General features: G+C 43.1%; 1 protein-coding gene across 2 annotated transcripts; it reads right to left on the bottom strand.

The window, feature by feature from the left end:
- Nucleotides 1-1,975: 1,975 nt before the first annotated feature.
- stk40 (serine/threonine kinase 40) lies at nucleotides 1,976-20,258 on the bottom strand. 2 transcript variants are annotated; one of them, XM_008291292.1, is made up of 11 exons: nucleotides 20,062-20,258; nucleotides 16,544-16,670; nucleotides 15,969-16,054; nucleotides 15,190-15,333; nucleotides 13,879-14,103; nucleotides 13,460-13,512; nucleotides 7,870-7,985; nucleotides 6,293-6,437; nucleotides 5,764-5,883; nucleotides 5,499-5,583; nucleotides 1,976-5,285 (listed from the first exon to the last, which is right to left on the bottom strand). In XM_008291292.1, the coding sequence occupies exons 2-11, from the start codon at nucleotides 16,659-16,661 to the stop codon at nucleotides 5,067-5,069; spliced, it is 1,311 nt and encodes a 436-aa protein (XP_008289514.1). In that variant the 5' UTR covers nucleotides 16,662-16,670; nucleotides 20,062-20,258; the 3' UTR covers nucleotides 1,976-5,066. The 2 variants fall into 2 exon arrangements, with proteins under 2 accessions (XP_008289514.1, XP_008289515.1); XM_008291293.1 differs by lacking the exon at nucleotides 20,062-20,258 and adding an exon at nucleotides 18,474-18,817.
- Between the last annotated feature and the right edge of the window lie 1,922 nt (nucleotides 20,259-22,180).

Genomic DNA, 22,180 nt, shown 5'->3' with positions numbered 1-22,180 from the left:
CATCTGCTCTGCGAAGGACACATTTGACAGTTTGTTCATCACATCCTACATACAATTTTGCTGGATTTCATGTTAATCGCAATTAACCTAGAAAATACACGTTTTTGACATTGAGTGAAGGCAGCACTTTCTTGTTTGCTTATCTACTTGATGGACATACCAGGTACAGACTGGGTCAGCCCAGACACTGAAGGACCATCGGGGGGTAAAGGCACGTGTTCAGAGGAGCAAACTTCCACCAGCTAATCAATCACCTGCATGAAATCTAATGTTCAACCCTATGAGGTGTAGATAATCAGATTTTATGTGGCTGATGCTCGGTGTTGTAAAGTCACGTGTTTTGTTTTCAACGACAGCGCAACATAAATTTGGTTTTTGTGCGTTTCGCTGCAGCGCCTTGTCAGGAAGGCCCATAAAGCCTAACCATGCTTGACACAGCTGGAGACGTACTTTCACACGGTCCAACAGACATAAACACACGGAGTAATAACTACCAGGTTGACGCAGCTGTGCACTTGAATCAGTTATTTCTAATACAGTTTTAGCAACCGAATACACTCCACTACCAAAATCAAACACACACACATAAAGCCGTGATGTGACTGCAACTCGGACGTGTGTAGATCCCAGTTCATCCTTTGTTATCCGTGTCCAGCTGCATAAATCACGCTCTTTTCTGCTGAAACCCAATACGTAATGCTCTCTAAGGTAATTAGGCAAGAACATTGCAGATGTCTGACATCGCCTTAAACGAGCACTTGTTTGTTTGAGACACGTATGAATCCAGGATGGACCTCCTCATGGCCAGCTGGTTGTAGTTTATGGGGACAGAGCATCTGTTAAACTTTGACCCTTGAGATCTTTGGACGTTGACTTGGGTTGGAAGAGGGGCGCATGATCCAGAGGAGAGACCTGATCGAGGCACAGAAGGGTGGGAACGGTTACAGACAGCTGAGTTGTGCTTCTTTTAAAGGAGTCAGCACAGTATTTTTGCCTTTGGTTACCATCAATGAGCTTTTTTTTTTTGGATCTAAAATCATCCAGCTAAAAACCCACTATGTAAAGTGGACTGAAACGAAGGCGCGTTGATTCCACAGTGTTTCGTGCAACATCACAGATGCAAGCCAGGCATCTCTGTCCGGTCTGCTTATAATGGGTTTTAGGCACATATAGCATGATTTCTAATGGAGTTACTGCCAAGCTCCAGAGGGTATTCAGAGACCTGACGTGAGGTGGAGGATCAGCAGAGCAACCCACAGTGCTGCCAGTCAGCAGGAGGCTTCCTGTTTGAGCAGGTCTCCCTGGGTCTGGCACAGAACTAGACTCGCCACAAGACTGAAGCACTATAGAGTCTGTTTGGTCTTCAAACAGGCAATACAATGTAAACGCACACACAGATGGCTGGCACAGATGGACGAGACAGACATGTTCTTATTTTCTGTATGCTGTATCGTCCACATCTGGTAGAGAAATATGTAAAAGAATATTCAGTATTATGTCTTGTAAGAATCCACATTAAATATATACTGCTCTTCCTGTGGCATTGAGGTGCATTTCTAAAGAAATTGCTCCACCTAGTGGGGGAAGTATCCATTATCTATACACTGCTTAATCCTCATTAGGGTCGCGGGGGCTGGAGTCTATCCCAGCTGACTCAGGGTGAAGGCAGGGGACACTCTGGACAGGTCACCAGTCTATCACAGGGCTACACTTAGAGACAGACAACCAAGCACACTCACATTCACACATACAGACAATTTACAATCACCAATTAACCTCAACATTTTTTTTGGACTGTGTGGGAGGAAGCCGGAGAACCCGGAGAGAACCAACGCTGCACGGGGAGAACATGCAAACTACACGCAGAAAGATTCCGGTGCCCCCACCGGGATGCGAACCGGCAACCTTCTTGCTGCGAAGCAACAGTGCTATCAACTGCACCACATGCAGCCCGCATTCGAGACATGACAAAGTGTAATGTTTCCATATCAAAGTTTATTGCTGACATGCATGTAGAGATCTGATGAAGTACAAAAATATGTTTTTTATACAAACGTGTTTTTCATCTGTACAATTACGCAATTTTCTGTATTTCGATGCCCATATCCAACCAAGCAGCTTACAACACATTATCCCATTGGGTTTAAACTACACCACTTTTCACATCCTACACCAAGTTTCCAGTTGAAACAGTCAGCAATATATCAGTTATTTACTGACAACTTTAGAACCAGGGTGAAAATAAAACAATAAAAAAAAAAAACTCAACTCTTTGAAAACTAACAAAAGTTGTACTATTCATCCAGTTGTGGGGAAGATAATTCTTACTTTCGATTTACCTATTTTAGGACCCAAAGGGGTAAATTAAAATGAAATTTTCAGTTGTTCTGGCACACCTTGCAAGTTCAAAATCATGCAACAGTCACATGTTTTACACAGAGTTTAACCTCACACTATTTCCATGCTTTTCAGTCCACAATGCAGTCTACCAATACAACTCCGTAAAACAAACATCGAATGTGGTACAATCCACTAACTAGTAAGTGAAACACTTTTTGATTGGGGCGGGCGGGGGAGGAGGCAGATAATAACGTCTACATTAAACCTCTAGTTACTAATCTGTAGTTGTGTCTCATGGAAGATGGCGTTAAGACACTTTCCACAGACGGTTAATGTCAGCATTCAGCAATGGCTACGGTGTTTAGGGGAAAAAAAACACCCTTTTCTGATGAACAACCTAAACTACTACAATACTGCTGTATACCCATGGAATTCACATTGAGGTGGGAGAAAGCCGACAGCTCTCTTTACATATTATTTTTAGCATCAAGATGTGTGGTGGCTGATGGCCAACGTGGCCTAAAATACACGTCAATCGACATGTGTTGAAACAGAGTTGGTATCTCACTGGGTGGAACTACATACAACATGACTGGCGCAGTTGTGATGGTACATTATTTACATACTGACCAGAGTGTAGCCTTGTGTGGGGATCTTGGGGGGGGTTAATGACAGAAAAAATACACTACAAAACCCTTCCCGTAAATCAAAGATAACGTGCGAGTATTATTTAGTTTTCTTTAAAAAATAGAACTATGCAAAAGTCAGTCTCGTTATTAGTGTAGCTTAAGGTGGCCACAGAGTTTGTGGCAAAATGGCAAGAAAATGTTTTAGTAATCCAAAGAGGAAAAAAAAAAAAAATGCTACCGTTTCATGAATGTGGCTGAAAAAGGATTAAAGTTAGATGGGTAAAAGTTGAACCACTGTTGGAGTTAACAACACTTCTTAAAGCTGAGAGAGAGCAAAGAGATTTGGGGCCTGTTTCACGAGCAAAAAAAGTTATGCCGAGTCTCAGACAGGTTCGAGGAAAAATTTCTTAGACTGTCTACAATCAACGTCTGTGATACAAGCCCCAGTGGTTTGGGAGAATAGTCTACACAAGTGAATAAATAAATCAACATGAAATTACAAGGAAAAAAAAAAAAAAAAAGAACAAGTAAAGACATTTTAAAATATTCCAGAGCCTATGTTCATGCAATCAGTTTGAATATAAATAGGAAGAAGTTTAGAGAGCCTAAAGCAGGTACCAATACGCAAAGGCAAGTCGCAGTGTACAGATGCTTAACAGTCACTGGTTAGTAGCTTCGCCATGGTTGAAAGAAACACTTTGATAAAACGGACGAACGCGTCAAGAATGGCAAGAAAACCCAGCAACTAAACTTAAAATCCATGAGTCTGTAAGTTTCATTTTTCTATGAAATTGTACAGTACAACACTTGTCCCCATGGTCTGTCTTGAAAAGAAGGAACAGGGAAGCTGGAATACCTGGAAGCCATTTGATTCTGAATGAGCCTGTGGGTACCAGTTTCCTTGGCTAAGAGTAAATTTAAGACAAGATTTTTGGCAATAGAAACATGACAGTGCCTGATCTTCACTATAGTGGCACCGAGGAAGCGTTACCATCAATATGCCTTGGCAGGGAGGATCCAACAGTTTTTCCCCATTCAGTTCTTGGCATTGTGACTTCCAGGTACCTCACACTAGCTGCCTAGATGCTAAAAATAGATTTCCACAGGGATGAGCAAAAAGCAGGAGACAATGCATTCCGCAAATATCAAAGGATGCTTGTGCGCATACTTTGATATTCAGTTCTCTCTTCAATGCAAATATAGGGATAAAATGCTACTTATTAAGGTAAATATGATAAAAAGCTTATTCAGATTTTTCGAAACCACTGAAAAGGTTTCAAAGCATTATCACTCTGACAGAAAACATTAATGCTTTATGTCACTGGTGGCATCAAGACTAAATTGTTACAATCCCTTGTCTCAGAACAGTGAACATGGTTTACCAACAGAGAAGAGAGACAGAGAGGTAGATTGATTTGAAGTCAGAGTTACAGACAGGACCAGGATCATTTTCGATACAGGAAAACGGTAGAGAGGAAAAGGAAGGAGTGACAGGAGGAGGGCGGAATGGAGGTATACAGAAGTGACATCTGTGATCAAGTGATCCGACTTGAGGCATACCATTAACCACTGGGAGGAGAAGGGGTTGCTACATGAATCTGGTCCTGTATTGCTCAGGAGACCCAGAATTGATGGGGGAAGTGTTACAGAGGGGACATTTCAAAGGAGGAGGGGTGGGAGGACGAGGAGCAGGAGGAATCCGGGGTTAATAGTTTCTTCAACACTCCAGGCAGAGCCTTGTGTTAGCGCCATGTGTGACTGTGCCATCAGGTTTGTTGCACAGTGAGATCTGTCCGTGGGCAACCTGAGGGCAAGGAACCTTTGGTTCTGGTCTTCCTCCAGGCCTTTCCATGTTCTACTAGAGGATCCAGACGTGGGGAGTGAAGTTCTGGGTTGGCAGTTTTTCTGGTGCCCACCTTTTGTCTGCTCCACCTAGTTTGCCTAAAACCCACCTACATACGGGGCCGTCTGTACTCAGGCAGGGCTTTCTGTATGCCAGTTCAGTTTTGGGGCTTATCCTCCTCAGCCCTCTCTGGGCTCCACAGGTTTCTTTACTATCTGAGGAGGCCAGAGAGGCTGGAATAAGTGTTAATGGGACTACTTCCGGAGGAAACGTTGTGCCAGGATGGCAGCATCTAGCGGGCTGACAGGCTGGGCGTCATGGCCCAGACGTCTTACAGGTGGGATGCTCCCAAACTGGCGCTTGCTTAGAAAGCTCTTGGCTTCATGGATAGTGTTCTTCTCTTCAGCCAGCAGTAGCTGCTGGCGCATGTAGTTCTCAAACTCGTACTGTGAAGACTCTTCTATTACTTTGGCCTAGGAAGAGAAAGCATTTGTTCAATGTGCTGTAAAGTTTGTGGCAACATAGTTAAAAAAAGTAAGCATGATGTAAAATGATGGTGTATTGTGTTTAACTGGATAACGGTGGCTTAATTCATTTTAGATTAATGGTTGCACACACTATTATCTAGCAAAGTATCAAGCATCCTTAACGAACACATATTTACCCTTAGGACCTGTGAAACGTACCTCTTGTAGATGTTCTGGGTGATTGACCTGATCGTCAATATCTGGAACCACCTGCAGAGGGCCACTCATCGATGACACAGACTGCCTGTAAACACAACAGCATGATTAACAAATTAACAGTCATTAGTTTGACAACTGAGAATGGTGTATGTGCAATCAGCTCGGTGAGGGTTTCTCAGCTCCTCTGTGACAAACTGCAATCCTAGACCAGACAATCAACACGTCTGGTGTAGTTTTTCAAACATCCAGCAGGCGGAGCAATTACCATGAGGCTATGATGGCGCTGAGCGACTCCAGCACCTCTCCTGCAGTCAGCCTCTGCTGAGGGTCCAGCACCAGCAGTTTTCGGATGAGGCACACTGTGTTCTCTGACACACGGCCGTCCCTGTGCGGAGGTACAGGGGACAGGAAGCGCCACTTTCATTAGCAAAAGTGTATCAAATTTACAAAGGCAATTTTGAAAGGTTATGCCGCTGCCTCAAGTTCAGACCGAGTGCAACAATGTGGTAAATTGCTAGAAAATGCATTAAAGTTGTGTGCAGATATTTTTAGTAGATTTAAGCGAAGGTCTGTACACCCTGTGTAGGCTACAATTATGCCTCTAATCCAGGACAGAGCATGCCAACACACATGATGATTCACTGTGTTGGAAACTTGCTTTTAATTGTACTTAATTCCATTCTGTGTCATAGAATTATGAAAGAATGAAAGAGCATTAACTTTAATTTGCTATGTAGTCAGAACAGTGTGATATTACTGCTTTGAATTAACTTTCACCAGGTACAAATACTCACTCGGGGATGGAGTACTCGGCAGCCTTAATCTTGCGGAAGAGTTCTTGAGGTATGCTGTCATAAAAGGGGAACTGGCCATAAAGCATAGTGAAAAGGACTACACCAAGAGCCCACATGTCACTGGGTTTACCACGGTATGGCCGACCTGGAGACAGGGAGGAAGAACAAATGAAGACCTGTGCGTGATATTAGCAAATGTATAAATAGTATAATCCATCCATTTAGTGCAATGACAGATCTGCCCTGCAACGCTGGAGTGTCAAACCCTTCAACAAATTCGATTCCTGCCAATTCACCGGGTCTAATGATTAACGAAGCGAGCAAACAACAACACAAGCCACGACTCCGCATCTATTACATTTCCTAGAAATTTCAAGCACACTCCTGGCTTTGAAACTGGCAGAACTGTTTTTATATCAACCCTGAGACATTTAATCAGTCATGAATCAACAATGAATAAACTGGAGCTTGTGAGGGTGGAGCATCATAGCTGTGCATGACCATAGGCAGTGTTGTTACAGTCAGGGAGGCGGCAGCAACAGCAGTAGGCAATTATGGTAAAGCTTGTGACACACACACACACACACACACACAGGCGGGGGATGGGAGGGGAAGGGGTAGATGGGAGTAGTTTCCCTCTAGTGAGTCATCAGCGCATGAGTCACTGAAGCTCTGTTTAATTGTGTGCCTGTCACGTTATGCTGATATACACGCAGGGGTTTTATCTACAGTCTTCAACTGGCTGGACATGAAAGATTTGTGTACGAAATTCTTCTTCTCAAGCTTGTACTCTGTCAAGAATGTTGCCCTGAAAATCAATGATTGAATTGATGGAACTCAGCATCAGTGTTCCTGGCGTACGGTGCTCAGGTGTGCACGTTTACTTTGACAAATGGGCATTACACAGCTGAACAGTAAAAATGGATTTCTGCTTTTTTCAGGCAACGTTTCACAAAGAGGAAAGCAGCTTCCTCTGCACGTACCATAGATGAGAAAATGCATCATCACAGAGATTACACAAACAAAAGCCCAAAAAAAGCCATTTCTTGCTTTTTGCCAGTCCGAGATTGCAACATAACCTCGTTCTTGTTGCTTAATAACCGGAAAATCAAACACAAGACTGACGCTTAAACGTTATGCAATGCAATTCACAGAATCCCAAGATCCTGTCTGTACCCGGATCAACAAGGGGATTTTAAACCGAACTTTTGGATCTGGCATTTTGGGAAACACATTAGACAGTTGTGTTTCCCTTGCAGTGGATACACTTTACAGTCCTACCAACATGGGGCAGTGAGAAATCTAATGCCGTGCTGTTTTTTGCAAGTTTTTCACGCCTGTGTACATGTGGCCAAAGCAAAAAAAACAGGTGTGACTGTTAGGATTGGTGTCTGAAAGTGACAAAAAGTTGGTGATACATCACCCCTCCCCCCAACCAAATGTCAGTGACAAGCTTTACCCAAAAAATAAATTTAAAAAACAGGCCTTTCAGCACTTTTTGGTCTGTCTGAAAGGCACCTTTAATATATGCGTTGTCCTCAAAAAGCAAATGCATGCAGCATGTGTTTGTCACTCACCACTTAATACATCAGGGCTGATGTAGGCCGGACTTCCTCTCTGGTCTTTCAGCAGGTCGTCTTCACTTACCAGGTGCTTTCCCAGACAGAAGTTGGTGATGGTGATTCTGTGAGTCCTGCCAGTGCACACAAACACACTTAAATTAATATATCGGTTATACATCGGATTCTGAATCAGTCTCAAATCAAATAAATCGCTCCAAGTCTTGCTCAATGTGGCAAATTTAAGTGTAGAATGTGAAACACTCACTGCACACTCACTGCTCAGTGCGTGAAGTAAACACGAGCTGACAGAAACAGGGAGAACTTGCTAGCATACCTTTTTTTGTTTAATATCAGTATCCCATGACAGCCAAATGAACAGAAGAGTATGCACAACCAATAGAAGCCTACCATTACGCACAACCACTACAAGTCCTTACATTTGGGAGGACACAGGCCCGACATGCACACATTTTGGTGCTCTATTCTCTAGATGATCTGTTGCACTATTCCTCTGTGACAGCTGACATGTTTTCATTTTCACAACTTCATTTATTAGTGGCTATAAAAAGTATTCACCCCCCTTGGAAGTTTTCCCCCTATTGTTTTTAAACACTGAATCATGGTCAAGTTAAAATGGCTTTTTTTTTTTTTTTGCAAAGAATCTAAAGTGAAAAAAGATTTCGACAAAGTAATGCCAACTAATTGAAAACATAATATTTATAATAAGTGATTGTACATATATTCACCCCCTTTAGAGTAACTCACCAAATTCAACACAGGTGCAGCTAACTGGTGCTACAAGCCACACATTTAGTGGAATGGAAATCATCTGAGAGCAGTTCATGTGTCTCAAGTGATTGTAGTACAGAGACGCCAGCATCTGGTGAATTAGTGCTCCTAGTTAAAGCTACACCATGCAGACATAAGAACACTCCAAGCAACTCCATGAAAAGGTTACTGAAAAGCATAACCAGGCGATGGATACAAGATCATTTCCACGTCACTGAATACTCCTTAGAATACAGGGAAATCCTCTTTGAGTAATGGGAGGACTGTGGCAAATGCAAAAACCTGCCTACGACCTGCCTCCTGTGCATTGTTCTCAACTAAGTGACCAACTAAGGGAGGCCACCAGGACACCTACGATTCCTCTGAAAGAGTTACAGCTCCAGTGGCTGATATGGGGGATTCTGTCCCAACATCTGTGGCCCAGGTTCTTCCCCAATCAAAGCTTTTTAGGAGAATGACAAAAGCAAAGCCACTGATGAAAGACTCATGTAAGAAAAGAGCAACTTGGGAGAACATCTGTCACATAACATAGTCTACTGTTGCAAGTAGATCCAGACAACTTAGCTAAAAAACATCAAAATAAAATGTTCCGTTTCAGCTGATAACGATAATTACTGATACTTTTTTGAATTCTTTTGTTATTCTAATAAGGATGAGGAGAAAAAAAGGTTTCATTTGAATTTTACCACCTGACTTTGCATTTTAACCATATTCAACCAAATAAGGATAAAGGAGTGACCTCACCTTGACACAATAAATTAAGAAAGCAACCCGGAAGCTCAGAGGGCAGTTAGAGCAAAGCCACTGCACTGCATTGAGGGTACGGTTCAGACTGGCTGGGATAAACCATGTGTCACCAGATGGGGACCCTGGGCCAGTCTCTGTGCACACCCTGATATCAAATTTGTCAGCCCTTAGAGCAGGCCGTTTTGACTATTGTGCTTAGGTGGAGTCATTGGGGGACACAGAGTCATGGGTGTGAAGTCCAGCTTGCAAGAACAACCATTGATCCCCATTGAGCCTCCACTACAGGAGGTCTGTGGGCTGGAAGGTCGTGGCTGAGGACTTGCATGCCTTGTGAGAACCGCATGGACGCCATGGCTAAAGGGGCTCCATTATCAACATACGATGGGATGTTTACGAACCAGGAAGCTTATGGTGACTTGAACGAATCCATTTAAGTTAAACTATCAGACATTATATGAACCAATCTTCTTATTGCTACTGATAAAGCATCTATTGCCAGTGCATATCACTGTTGTTTTACTACCCAGGTCTAACTAGAGGTATAAAACTGACTTTAAGATGACAATGGTTTCGCAACATAGACTTCTAATGTAGCCTGACATCTTCCAAATGTCCTTTCATTTAATTGACAGATGATTGACACGAGGGCCTTAAACGTTTGTGCATCCAACATTAAGGATTCATTTCTCTTGAATGTGAAACTTTCTCTTGAATGGTATAATCATCTTACATGTGCTTGTTTTTGTGCTTTGTCAATAAAAGCTCCGAAGCCTTGCATCTTACCAGCATCCAAGTGTTACTAGGTGACCACCTATCTACAGAGTTTTTAAGAACCAGACCACTCCAGACACACTGACGCTTCAAAGTCTGAGAAGACACACTGCTTTAACAAGTGGTATCTGATTAATTTTTATTACTGTGTACACTAGAAGGTTTTTCTCTAAGTCATCAAGACAAATTTTGTTTGCTTATGACAGTGTGAAACCTAACTGTACGAAAGCTGAGCAACTATGGACTGTGTTCTTTCAGCAGAGAAAGAGAAAATGAAAAAGCCGCACTTTGACAAACATATGAGTCAACCTGTGGCTTAGGATAATTGTCTCGATGACTCAGTCTGCATGGTGATGGGTTGGCAAACGAATATATAAAGCTCAAGAAGATTTTAAATATGTACACAAACACGCAACTTCAAGTGCACCCACACGATCACTCCCATGCTGAACATGCACACACAGAAACACACTCAAAAAAAAAAAAAAAAAAGCACAGAAGCGCGCACTAACGCGGTCGTCTACAGCCTGAGTCCTCTCTGGATCATGCTCTTCACCCACATCCGCTTTCTAAAAAGCCTGAGGTCAACAGCTTCCCCTATTCTCTCTCACTTTCACACCCTGCTCCATCACACATATTCACTGCTCCTATTACAGCATTTGGAGCCAATTCCTGTTAAACAGTCAATTTTCAACAAAACGCTCCAATCTCAATCCTCTCCACAGAACAGTCACGCCACATAATTTCCAGCTTCTTATGAGATCCGAGCCCTTCAACAGCTTTTGTGATCCAAGTCTCTATCACCATACAGTGGCCTTGTGATCTGCACAAGGATGGGCCAAAGGAACAGAGTGTGACGCTTCAAGGACCCTCGACATAAAAGCTTCCTTTATGGAGGAGTCTGTCCTTTTGTCTGCGTGCATCACGACCCAGGCTTCTATTCTTGTACCGGAGACTGGGTAAATGAAATTGCATGTTGGCCTCGTGAGGCAAGGGTCCCTGAGGATTGAAGAGAGAAACCACACCGTCTTTGCTTCCTGGTCATGTGACCCCGGGTAAGTCAGGAAACCAGAAACCTAAACATCCCCCCGTGACATCTTTCTTCCTCGCCGCAACATTCTGATGAAAATACACCAGCTGACGAGAAAGAAGGTTACACACAGGGCAACTTCTACAGAGGCCAGCAAATTTCATTTCCCAGAACGTTTCCGAACCAATGATTTGAAGGCTTTAGGCTAGCAGATGTTGAAATGCTTTTTATGCAACGGTATGTATTGTTGTATTGTGGGTACTGACTGTGTAATAGCACTTTGTTCAAAATACAAATCATGGATGATTGCAGTGAAAACCATTCCTTATTTCCGTTGCATTTAAAAAAAGTGAAACACGTTGATATAGGGTATGTCCATATATGGCTATGCGTCCGTAGAAACACAATTTAGGAAGTCAATACAGCTCCGACATACATTGTGAGTGACCCTGCAGACTGATTTATGACATCCTGCTGTCATAGCAGCCGGCACTGCAAGAGGAAATCATATCATTCTTGCATAAACTGCTGTGCTGTTTGATGGCATTGGTGCATTTCCCAGGATGACGACAAGCAGCATGGGCAGAGAGGGAATTTTTGGAATCGGTTTGCCTCTAAGTTAACCATGTCTATCCCACACTACCGGTACATTCATACTCGTCCACTGTGGGGTGATGAGGAAACAAGTGTGATGCATAAAGGAGAAGGTGAAAAGAAAAGATGACATGACAAAGGCAGTAAATCAGAAAAAAAACAACAGAGGCCGGAATGAGATTGCAGTGTAAAAGAGAGAGGAAAAAGCAGAGTATAGGGTAAATAAATGATGACTGTGTGTGCATGTGTATGTGTGCGTGTGACGTGCATTACAGTGTGAGTCAGCTCTGAGCTATGGGGCCTTTGGCAGGCCTCTCCTTTGTCTCCAGCTGGGACGGAGTGTTCCGCTCGTCTGCTCCTCTCCCAGCCACCCTCCTCCCCTGGTCAAAACACTCCTGTTTCATCACCACCACCACCACCACCACTACTACTACTACTAGTACTACTGCTGCTGCTGCTGCTTGTGCCACTGCTGGTGATGTTATAGGTGCTGATGCATACACTGTAAAATGTGGTAAAAAAGATAAGCCAAGGCGGCAACATCTCAATGTGCATACATGTTGATCATTTCACGTTATGTTCAAGAAGTTACTGACTGTCTATGAGACAACTGTAGGACTGTGCTCACTTGTGCGCGATAAAAGCATGCTCAATGTTTGGGTGTGAAGGTGTGTGCAAGCGAGCGTAGGAACAGAGAGTGTATGTGTCAGCTTTAGTCATTCAGACCTTCTAAATAAAATGACTGGCTTTGTGGGATGATCATCTGATTCTTCAAGTCTGTGCACTTCTCTCCACAGTCAGCCTTGCTTATTGCAAAATTTCTTCAGTTTTCTTAACTTACAAGCAGTCACAAACAGCAGCATCGGAACAGTGAGAAAGAGTGGTTTTCATCCCCTGCATACATGCACCGTCACTTTCGCGCACGCCATACATAAAGCAGTCGCACAGGGTTTACAGTGGAGTAGTTTTCCATTCTGTGCAGCCCGTCTGAACTACAGCACTCTTGCAGCTTTTCCACCAAATTATCTCCGGTTCCTCAGCTGGTTCTGCTCAGGATTCTTGGAACCTTAGTGCAGACTAGCAAACCAGCCTAACATTTCCACCAGAACCTTTGTAATCAAGAATCCTTCATCACAGAGGGCACTACACACCCTTTCCTTCCAAACTGCAGAAGGCGACATGTCTTCTGATGTCATCACTGTTTGCACTTCAGGTCTAGGAAAAAAGAGCTGTTTTTTGGTTGCAACTGGTAAGCAACTTCTTGCATCCAAACCAATTTATTTTTGGTCAAAAAAATCTCAATGGTTTAAAATTAAGCGTGGCATACCAGAGTCCGGTTTGCCCTCTATTTTCAAAAACCCAACCACTGGGAATGAATCATCAGGCTTTACTCAACACACAGACACATACCCAGAGTCAGGCACAACAGAGTGGGGCTTTAGGTTCCTGAGACTGATCTCACTCTTAGCCCAAGAATGTGACCTCTGCTTGGGTTTACAGCCAAATGTACACAGGATACAGGCTGCTGGGGCTGGCTGAATCCTCTGACACACATGAGCCGAGGCAGAGTGACTTACTGGCAGGCTAAAATGACTGACCGGGTATAATGGGGGGGAGGTTATTGGCCAGCTAGCTGATTGACAAAGCTGAATGAATGATTGAGCATCGTCTTACCGTTTGTTCAGCACCATGTTTCCCAGCTTGAGGTCTCTGTGCACAATGTTTTTCTGCAGCCAGGAAAGAGAGTCGAAGAAAAAAAAAAAAACAGAAGAAAAACGAAAAGGAAGAAAAGTTTAGTCACACTGTGCTTAGTGAATCACTGGTATCATTACAATTAGTTTGTTTCTGGGAGTGGCACTCGAGCATGGGAAGTGAGTAATCAGAATGGTTGTGCAAACAATAATAAAGCCATTTCTCCTTCCACTGACAACAACAATGTTGTACCATAGATTTTTCCATTAATTAAAACAAAAAAATGTGCACTAATGTTTTCTTTCATGTACACTGCAGGGTGCTAAAATGGAAAAAAAGACCTTTTTAAAAGAAGTGCAGCTTTTATTGTGCAAGTCCATCAAATTCCACCCTCGACTCACCTTATGAAGAGCCTCCACCACACGAACCACGTCGTAGAAGATGACGATTGCCTCGCGCTCACTCAATCGCTTCTCCTTTATGACGTAATGCTGGAGATTTATTAGATCTGCCGTCTTGTCGCTAAAGTCGTGAGCGCACAGGCAATCCAGCACGAGGCAGATTCGCTTCTTCATCTTGCGCACTTTGTTGGCCTCCTTATCCTCCACTATTTCATAGGCTCGATCCTGGACAACAATAACAAAGAGAAGTGTGAGAAACGACCTTTGGGAAGGTACTTACTTGGTAAGTGACCAGAGTTGTTGATGTATTTCAGAGGCACTTTCCACAAGCATTCAATCAATATAAGTTGAGGCATCCACAAATGCATCAAACAGGAGGGATTCCTGTACTATATCGGCTGATCAAGGTGATTCATTCAGCTTAGAAAGACAGATTTAAGGAGGGTACAGTCAGTCAACAGCCAGTGTGTAGCTGATATGAAAAAGAAAGACATCTACACTGCCACACTTGGGGCTGGAGGACAAATAACAAAGGTCATTCCTCTTCTTCCAACTCCAACCTAAGCAGAGTCACCACTTCGGGATTATCGATTTCTGTATCAGGTTGTCAGTTTTTTTTTTTTTTAGAAGCAGTCAGCAGCTCTGAAAGAGTACATTATTAACTGGTTCCAATCAATATTGCAGGCCTAAATGAATCAGAGTGCATGGTTCAATGCTGCTATTCTGAGAACACTGGCAAAGTGGAACAGACAGGATGTGAAAGAGAGACAAAGAAGGAAAACAGTGAGACAGAGAGAGAGAGAGGGAGGGAGAGAGAGAGAGAGAGAGAGAAGGCAGATGGAACAATAACAAAGTTAAAGGAGGCAGACGGGAAGACAGGTGAGGGAGGGGGATTCATTGTGAATGGATGGGGCTATGAACAGAAAACGACGGCAGATAAATATAGCTTTTAATGGTACTCCCACCGCTCTATTGAAACAACCTTGATAATGAAAGTACAAGCAGCTTGCTGGACTAATGACAAGCTTACCGCACTATTACTGAGCTGATAAGAGCATGCTGTTACTTGTACTTGCATGGTTAAAACATATTCTGAACTGAACTGTAAGTGACAGAAATTTCTCCATAGCGATGCGGCTGTATTTATTTTTTAAAGACTAATTATACAGGATGCTTGCCCACACAGTTCTGAATGAATCACTATGAGACACTTTCTGTGCCCATGGCATTGGTTAGTTGTCTAACAATTCATTACATACCCGGCAAAAGATTTGTCACTTAATTGCCAAATGTGTGCAGGTCTCAAACTACCTGGAAGAGGCCGTGGTGGTGGACCACCCCATCCTGGTTATGCAGCAGAGAGAGGAGGGAGTATTCTGTGTGCAGCAGCATTTTTCCCTGCCTCTCTTCCTGAGTCTCCCCAGCAGAGTTCACTCGTTCTTCCAGCGTCAGGATCTACCATAATCACATGAGGAGAGAGGAAAAACAGACCGGTTACAAAACTAAAACTCTGATCAGACAGCAAAGAAGCAATCTTTAACTATTTAGTATGAAGCCAATCCTCAGTCCTGAAAACATTTTAATGACTAAAAACATGACATTAAGTTGCATCTGCGCAGAACTGAAATAGATGTTATAGTCAGGAGTGAGCCAACCTAAGCACAACTGCAGCTCTCCCACACGGTCTCGGATGAAAGTGTGAAGTTAAAAACAAGCTGTACAGGAGACACTGATCCACTGTAGTCACAGATCTTGGGGAGGGTTGCGCACTGAGTCCCTACATGGTCGTGGGGGTTAAAAGTTGAGATTCCAGGTGGGGTGCTACCTTCCTCTCTTCCTTTCTCCCCTTCTATAGCCCTTGTTTAACAGACGTTGGATAGCCCCAGTAAACAGACTGCCTGGCTGATGTTTTGGTGGTGTGCCAGACTGAAACAGGCGGCAATAAAATGAACACCAACAAAGGAAGGTCAAAGGTTCAGAAGTCTACTGGGTATATAATAGCTTTGTTTTGAACGCTATTCAATTTTTTTGAACCGTGTGTTTAACTCATTTTATGTAAAAGCAAAACACCAAAATCCAGACGGACTTACTTTGAGCTGATAGAAGTCATCGGTGCCGTCTTTTCTGGCCAGACACTGCACTATGCTCGGCACTGGTGAGTTGCCCAGGCGAGGCCCTGCAAGGATAAGAAAAAGAACAGCTGCATGACCAAAAGGCAGGCTATATGCTGGAGTGTGTGCTCTCACTGCAACTCATTAAAGGCTCCATGTGCATGTACTCATTAACACTCCAAGTGTAATGTTTTCTTTGGCACTGTGTATTGCAAATAGTGGAGGAGTTGTGTAGCACAAAACATATATGTTTCAGTTGATGGGAGAGAAATACATCTTCCAGTGGGAGGAAATAACCTTGCTCCGACACAGACCTTTCTAGCCAATGTCATGGGGATCAGCAAAATTTTTCACATTCTTGTCTCAGGCGTGTATACACACACAGCAACATCCCACAACTCATACAAACAAATACCTTTCCCCTCATTTCACTCACACACAGGTTACCTGTACTCGCAGTCGACACTAGATGCACTTTTGTCAACACAGATATGTTTGACAGGCTAATATTTCCATACTTTCAAGGGCTGAGCAAACGCCAGTAGCTTCCTTACCGAGGATGAAAGGCCCAGCTCTCTTGGCATTACTGCCGGATATCCCAGGACATTGCAACTTGCTGGCCCTGCCTGATGTCTCCCCAGCCCCCCTCTCCGACGAGCGCCGTTTGGACATAATGGAGCACTACGGGAGAATAAATCTGATTAGTACAGGGGATAAAGATAGTCAAGTTAAAGGGAAAGTGCATGTATGTGACTGTGAAGATACAAACTGTCAATGGATGACAAAAAATAACATCACTAATTTACATACCATTGTTCTATAAATAGTAACATATATTGTTATATAAAGACTACGTTGAGAACTTTGGCAGCTGCCTTACAGGCTGGTCAGGAGCAAAGTGATTAGAGAGGTGAAAGGAGGTAAAATTCAGGGCAGCTCCACCCAGCCTATTTTAAATATCCCTCCCTCACATTTACTGACACTTCAGTGTGAATGTGAGGCCATTACGGCTCCATTGAGCATAATGGCTGCTGGTGTCAAGGGTAACACCTCAAATTCAATCTCCCCGACAGACGACCTCCATGTGCCACAATCTGCAATTTAAATTTATTAGATGTATTAGGTGTAACACTTTAATGTAAATGCATGGCACAAGCACAAGATTCTTTAAACAGATGCATTTTCATTTATTTCTCTAATCTTTAGCGCTGCCTGCTGCAGTGGACACGGGTTTAGAAAATCCTTCCGTTCTTAATCTGCATGTCGTATCTCAAAATCTGTACAGCCAGCTTATCTAGGCAGACCTTCCTCTAAAAAGGACATACATGTTCCAACATGGCTGAAACAAACAAACAAAAAAAAAAAGCAAGCCCTGACACTATGATAAGGAACTGGATTCACATGCCAGAAGAACCAGTGACAGAGTGTGACACATCATCATTACACAAACTACTTTAACCGCCACGGCAGATCTGATCTACCTCCCAGAATTCAGAGAGCAAGAGGTATGCTTTGTTTACTGATACCGAGTTCCTACGTGATGAAACCCCATCTGTTTCCCGTAACAGGGAAGTAGTGCTATGAACCGAGAGGAATGATTCACCCTGCTGTCGTCCCGAGTTTCCACTGGACAGAAATGCTTAAATGTCCAGGTGATGACACCGATAGGAGAGTGCCCCAAGCCTCTGACATATGCATCATACAGACTGAAAAACAACTCGCAGAAGAAATCTCCACAAGCACTGCAAAGGAAAGTATCTGAAAATATCTGAAGTAAAAATGTCACTGATAACCGCGGCGTGCATATTTTAGCCAACTGCACAGGGGGATTGATTCAGACTAATACAATCTAAAGCACTTCATAAACTGCTAACTAGACATTGAGGGCAGAAGCTGACAAACACAAAAACTTCAGAATATATAATGAGTCTTGCATGTGGAACAAACTCAAAACGATTTTTTTTTTAATGAATTAGGCCATCTTCCTGTTTTAAAACTAATCGTGCGCCACTCGCCAGTTGGCGTTTTTGGGCAGAGAGGAGGCAGGACAGTTGGCAGTCAGTATGGGCTGGTATGAATTCTCACTTCCATGAGGCTTTTTGTGATCCCAGACAGCAGACAGTGTCATCATCATGTCTCTCGCCCATCTGTCTCCATCTCCACTAGTCATCACCCACTGAGTCTGATGAGCTGAGGTTTTCTGACAGCATTTATGGCACAAGCCGGAGTGACACCAAGTCACGCTGCCAATAGTAAGAGAGCATCTTACTCTAGAGAACGCAAAGCAATGGATAATCAGCTACTGCAATTCATGAGACTCCTGGGCAGGAAATTAATTAACTTATTTTTTCATCCAGCGACCAAAGTAGTGGGCAGAATTGGACAACGTACACACAACTTCCAGCGCTGCCAGATACAAACACTTTAAATTGTTAGCCGAGTGCTAGAAATCCTGCTAGAAAACATTAAACAAGTAAAACTTACAGGTACTCACGCGACTTTCCTTTCAGCCACATAATCACAGAAAAAGTGGCAATCCATGCACCTTGGACTTCAAACACTAAACTAACTCAGTGCTAGAAACTGCTACACAACACACAGCTAATGGATCCGAGGCTATTTATCTACCTACTAAAAACACAACTGCAGTGCTCTGGAGCCAGCCTCAGACACATCTAAAAAGCAAAGGTCAATGTAACCAACTAATGCACACTGACCTAAATGACATCAGCGTGATGACAGCACACAGCTATCCTTTTCTGACACTACTGTGCCTTTCTGCATGGCCAGTGATCTGGCAAGCAAGACTGCCTCTGCCTCTGACTGTACCAGAGGGAGGACAAGAACAGATACAGCCTCTGAATCATATCACACAAAAGGAGGAGAGACACGCTGCCAGTGCCCACGAGAAATGTGGGCTCCTTAAATAGAATCAGAACAAAACAACCACGTAGGTGTCTCAAGATCCACCCACCCAGACTCCATGCCACTTGTCTGGCTCTGCAAGAAAAGCTTTACTGCAAAAATCAAGGTACGATCAAGATGGACAAAGAAAGCAAAATGCCACTTGAGCAGGTAGTAAACATAGAGTGGATTACAAAATTAAGCCATCCAGATGGTATGATCCAAATCAATGAATCCACAAATAGATCAAACACTAAAGTCAGGAAAAAGGTAAAGCAACCTGAAGGTCATGCAGGTACTAATCCTCCTGCTTGAGTGAAATGTCACTTGTGTCAGCTCATACAAAGTCCTACCTACAACTGCAGTCACCGACTGCAATATTGCAATAACAACGCCCTTGACCACACAACAAGGCTGCGGACACAAGGTCACACTATAAATTACTTGCCGAAAATAATTACAAATGCACACAGACTGTCACACATTGATTGGTGCCATTTTGCGACCACAAGGTCTGGACACCGCTCAGTTCTGGCAGCGAGCAGTGTAAACGAGACGAGTCGTAGAGTAAAACGCTGACGTTATGCCTTACAACTTGGGCAAAACCACTCCACAGACAGCTCATAACTTGAGCAGCCACACGCTAATGTATTTTGCGCCCGTCGAGGACTTTTTGGTCATTAAGACATTTTTAAAACACGGACTAAACTGAACTGCACGGCGTGTGTAAACGTGTGACCGGTGTGACTAATCAAATAACTATGATTGCACCCATTATTTACTTTGTACATTAACGTAGGGGAACAACAAAGCAAAGCTTTAATACAAGTACAAACCTAATACGACAGCAAAGCGGACCAAATTCCTCGGCTAAATACGCTACTACAGCTTCAGGCTCACCGGCCACACAAAGGGGCACACAACACAACAAGGAGTTGGGCTTTCGGTGCAAACTACACAGAGCAGCTGTTAGCACGATTACGACTGCTTTAGCGTTTACTCCCACGTAACAGAGAAGTTTAAATGTGCTTGTTGGCGAGCGACGTTAGCTAACGCCGAGCTGGAGGCTAAAAGGCAGCCGGGAGGCCATTTAAACAAAGTAGGTAACATTACAGCTGGCTAGCTGTGCCAGAGAGCTAGATAGCAACGTAGTCACCACCTCGCTTACCTCGAGCCAAAACCGCCGGGTAAAGTCTGCGTTGTCTCCTTAAAACATCGACATTTCTATAGGTAAACGCTATGGTGGATGTGCGGAACTTCTCACTTAAACGGGAGAGACCACAGAGGTTTGGTTTCGGGTTGTTTAGCCTCTGTTACTGCAATGAGCAATTAAGGAAAAGCCTCCGCTCTTCGCTGATCGCATCTTTCCACAGCGACAGCACCACCTGACAACGGAAATGACGCACACACTTATTTGATTGACGGCGGCGATCGACCAATGCCAGCAGCGATTTCCTAGTAAATGGTTGCACACTGATGATGAAATTCTTTGCATAATAAAAGTTGCTAAATGAAGCACATTACATCATGCTTGTCTGTAAGGGTGAAGTTTATTGCATTTAAAATAAGTTCGATGCATTGTAAGAAACACACCGCTTACAAATGGCAGTGTTTAAATGCAATATCACAGGTTGTTATTGTCTCGTGCACATACAAAGCCATGTGAATAATACACTAAAAATACCTTTGCAGGGGTGAAACATTTGTCAGTCAGAGCATAACTTCTGCTTCATTATCCACTTTATCACTGTACTGCAAACAAAAAGTTTTATTCTTTCCAGCCTCTGAAAACACAATCCAACCAGAGGGAATGATCACAAACTAAGCCTATTAAATACCATATAATCTACAACAAAAAATAGCTGGAGTAGAATTCAACCTAAGTCACACAACAGCCCTTTTTTCTTTATTTCTTTATTATTATATCTGTAAGTGATCTGCCTTTTCACAGTATTGTAGCTGAATCTACATATAGAGATCTTCAAAGGCTCTCCGCTGCAGATGCTTTTTAGATTTATATTGCACTTAATTTAGGCTAACCATATGACTCAGTGAAACCGTTCATCACAGAATTCAGTCAGTATATCATCTGATAAACCAAAACATTTCTACAATATTTTACACTCACTGTCTGCTGACAAAGTTTCTGGATGAGTGCTGCCTGTGTGTTGAAATTTGCAGTTTGGCAAGAGTGCAATTTCATTTAACAGACAACCAGCAATATAACTCAGTGAACAGTCAACTTCTTACGCATTTACTCAGCAAACAAAGTGCTGTGTGACAGTGACATTTAGGAGAACCCACCTATGCTCCCAATTTTAACTCACTGATTAGACATTAATTCAACCCACAGCTACCAGTTTCAAACCAGTGGGCAGATGTGACAGACACAGAGAGGGCAGCCGAAATGGCAGCGTCTCATTTGAGTTGCACAAGTCTTCCTGTCTTGACTCAGCAATGCATAGGCCCCCAGCCACATGAAACACACGTCAGCTTGCGGCTTTACAGTGTCCTGCCCACAGCCTTTAAAGAGGAAACTGAATCATAACTCAAATGCAGGGTCCGTGTGAGAAACATGTTTTAGGGGTTCTTTCAGCATGGTATGGAAAAGATTCAGTGGACTTTTAAATCCATATTTTAGTAAAATACTATGTGCCCCAAGGGAACCACAAACCTTTATCATGGTATATATTTATTTATACATATATCTAAAAAATAAAAAATAAAAAAAATCTTAATTGCTATTTATTATACTGGCAAATAACTTCTGTGATGTTTGCAAATACGCTGCTGAAAAGGGGATTAATGTGTCATTAGATGCACAATAAAGTTTTCCGAGCTGCATGGTGAAAAATTGCTTTCTAGCAAGCTCTGTTGATTCCAATGAAGATTCTTGCAGGATGACTGGCAAGAGCTCTGGTTTCTGTTTGTTTTGCAAGTAGGCTGTATCCTCAGGGCACATCGTGTTTCTTGTCTCTATTTTGCCAAGATTATTGGGAAGACCTCACCAGAATCCTCCACCCCCAGATCAATTGAGAGAAATGTCTCAGCATGTTTTGCCTACATGGTATGCACTGTGTTCGTGTGTGTGTGTGTGTGTGTGTGTGTGAGTGTATGGCTGACTGGGGGAGTGCAGACTATCACAGCCTCACTTTGTCTCGTCTGCAGGCAGACTGCACACACGTATTATGCGTACTACAGGTTGCTGTTGCTATAGCAATTCTCATTGTAGGTCACTGCTGGAGGAGGGTAATCATATTGTGGATGATACTGAAGCATATTGCTTT

The sequence above is a fragment of the Stegastes partitus genome, unplaced genomic scaffold (assembly GCF_000690725.1).
Source record: "Stegastes partitus isolate 25-593 unplaced genomic scaffold, Stegastes_partitus-1.0.2 Scaffold730, whole genome shotgun sequence".
Lineage (NCBI taxonomy): Eukaryota > Metazoa > Chordata > Actinopteri > Pomacentridae > Stegastes > Stegastes partitus.
The sequence above is the reverse complement of the archived record's forward strand: the minus strand, read 5'-3'. Positions and strand labels throughout refer to the sequence as shown.

What these genes read in the sequence shown, in the direction of transcription:
- stk40 (XM_008291292.1), bottom strand. Translation starts at nt 16,661, where the DNA reads ATGTCCAAACGGCGCTCGTCGGAGAGGGGGGCTGGGGAGACATCAGGC. An exon ending in AGCTGGGCCTTTCATCCTCG is followed by an intron (nt 16,055 to 16,543) that starts GTAAGGAAGCTA and finishes TTATCCTTGCAG; the next exon opens with GGCCTCGCCTGGGCAACTCA. An exon ending in CAGCCCTGATGTATTAAGTG is followed by an intron (nt 6,438 to 7,869) that starts GTGAGTGACAAA and finishes CCCTGTCTCCAG; the next exon opens with GTCGGCCATACCGTGGTAAA.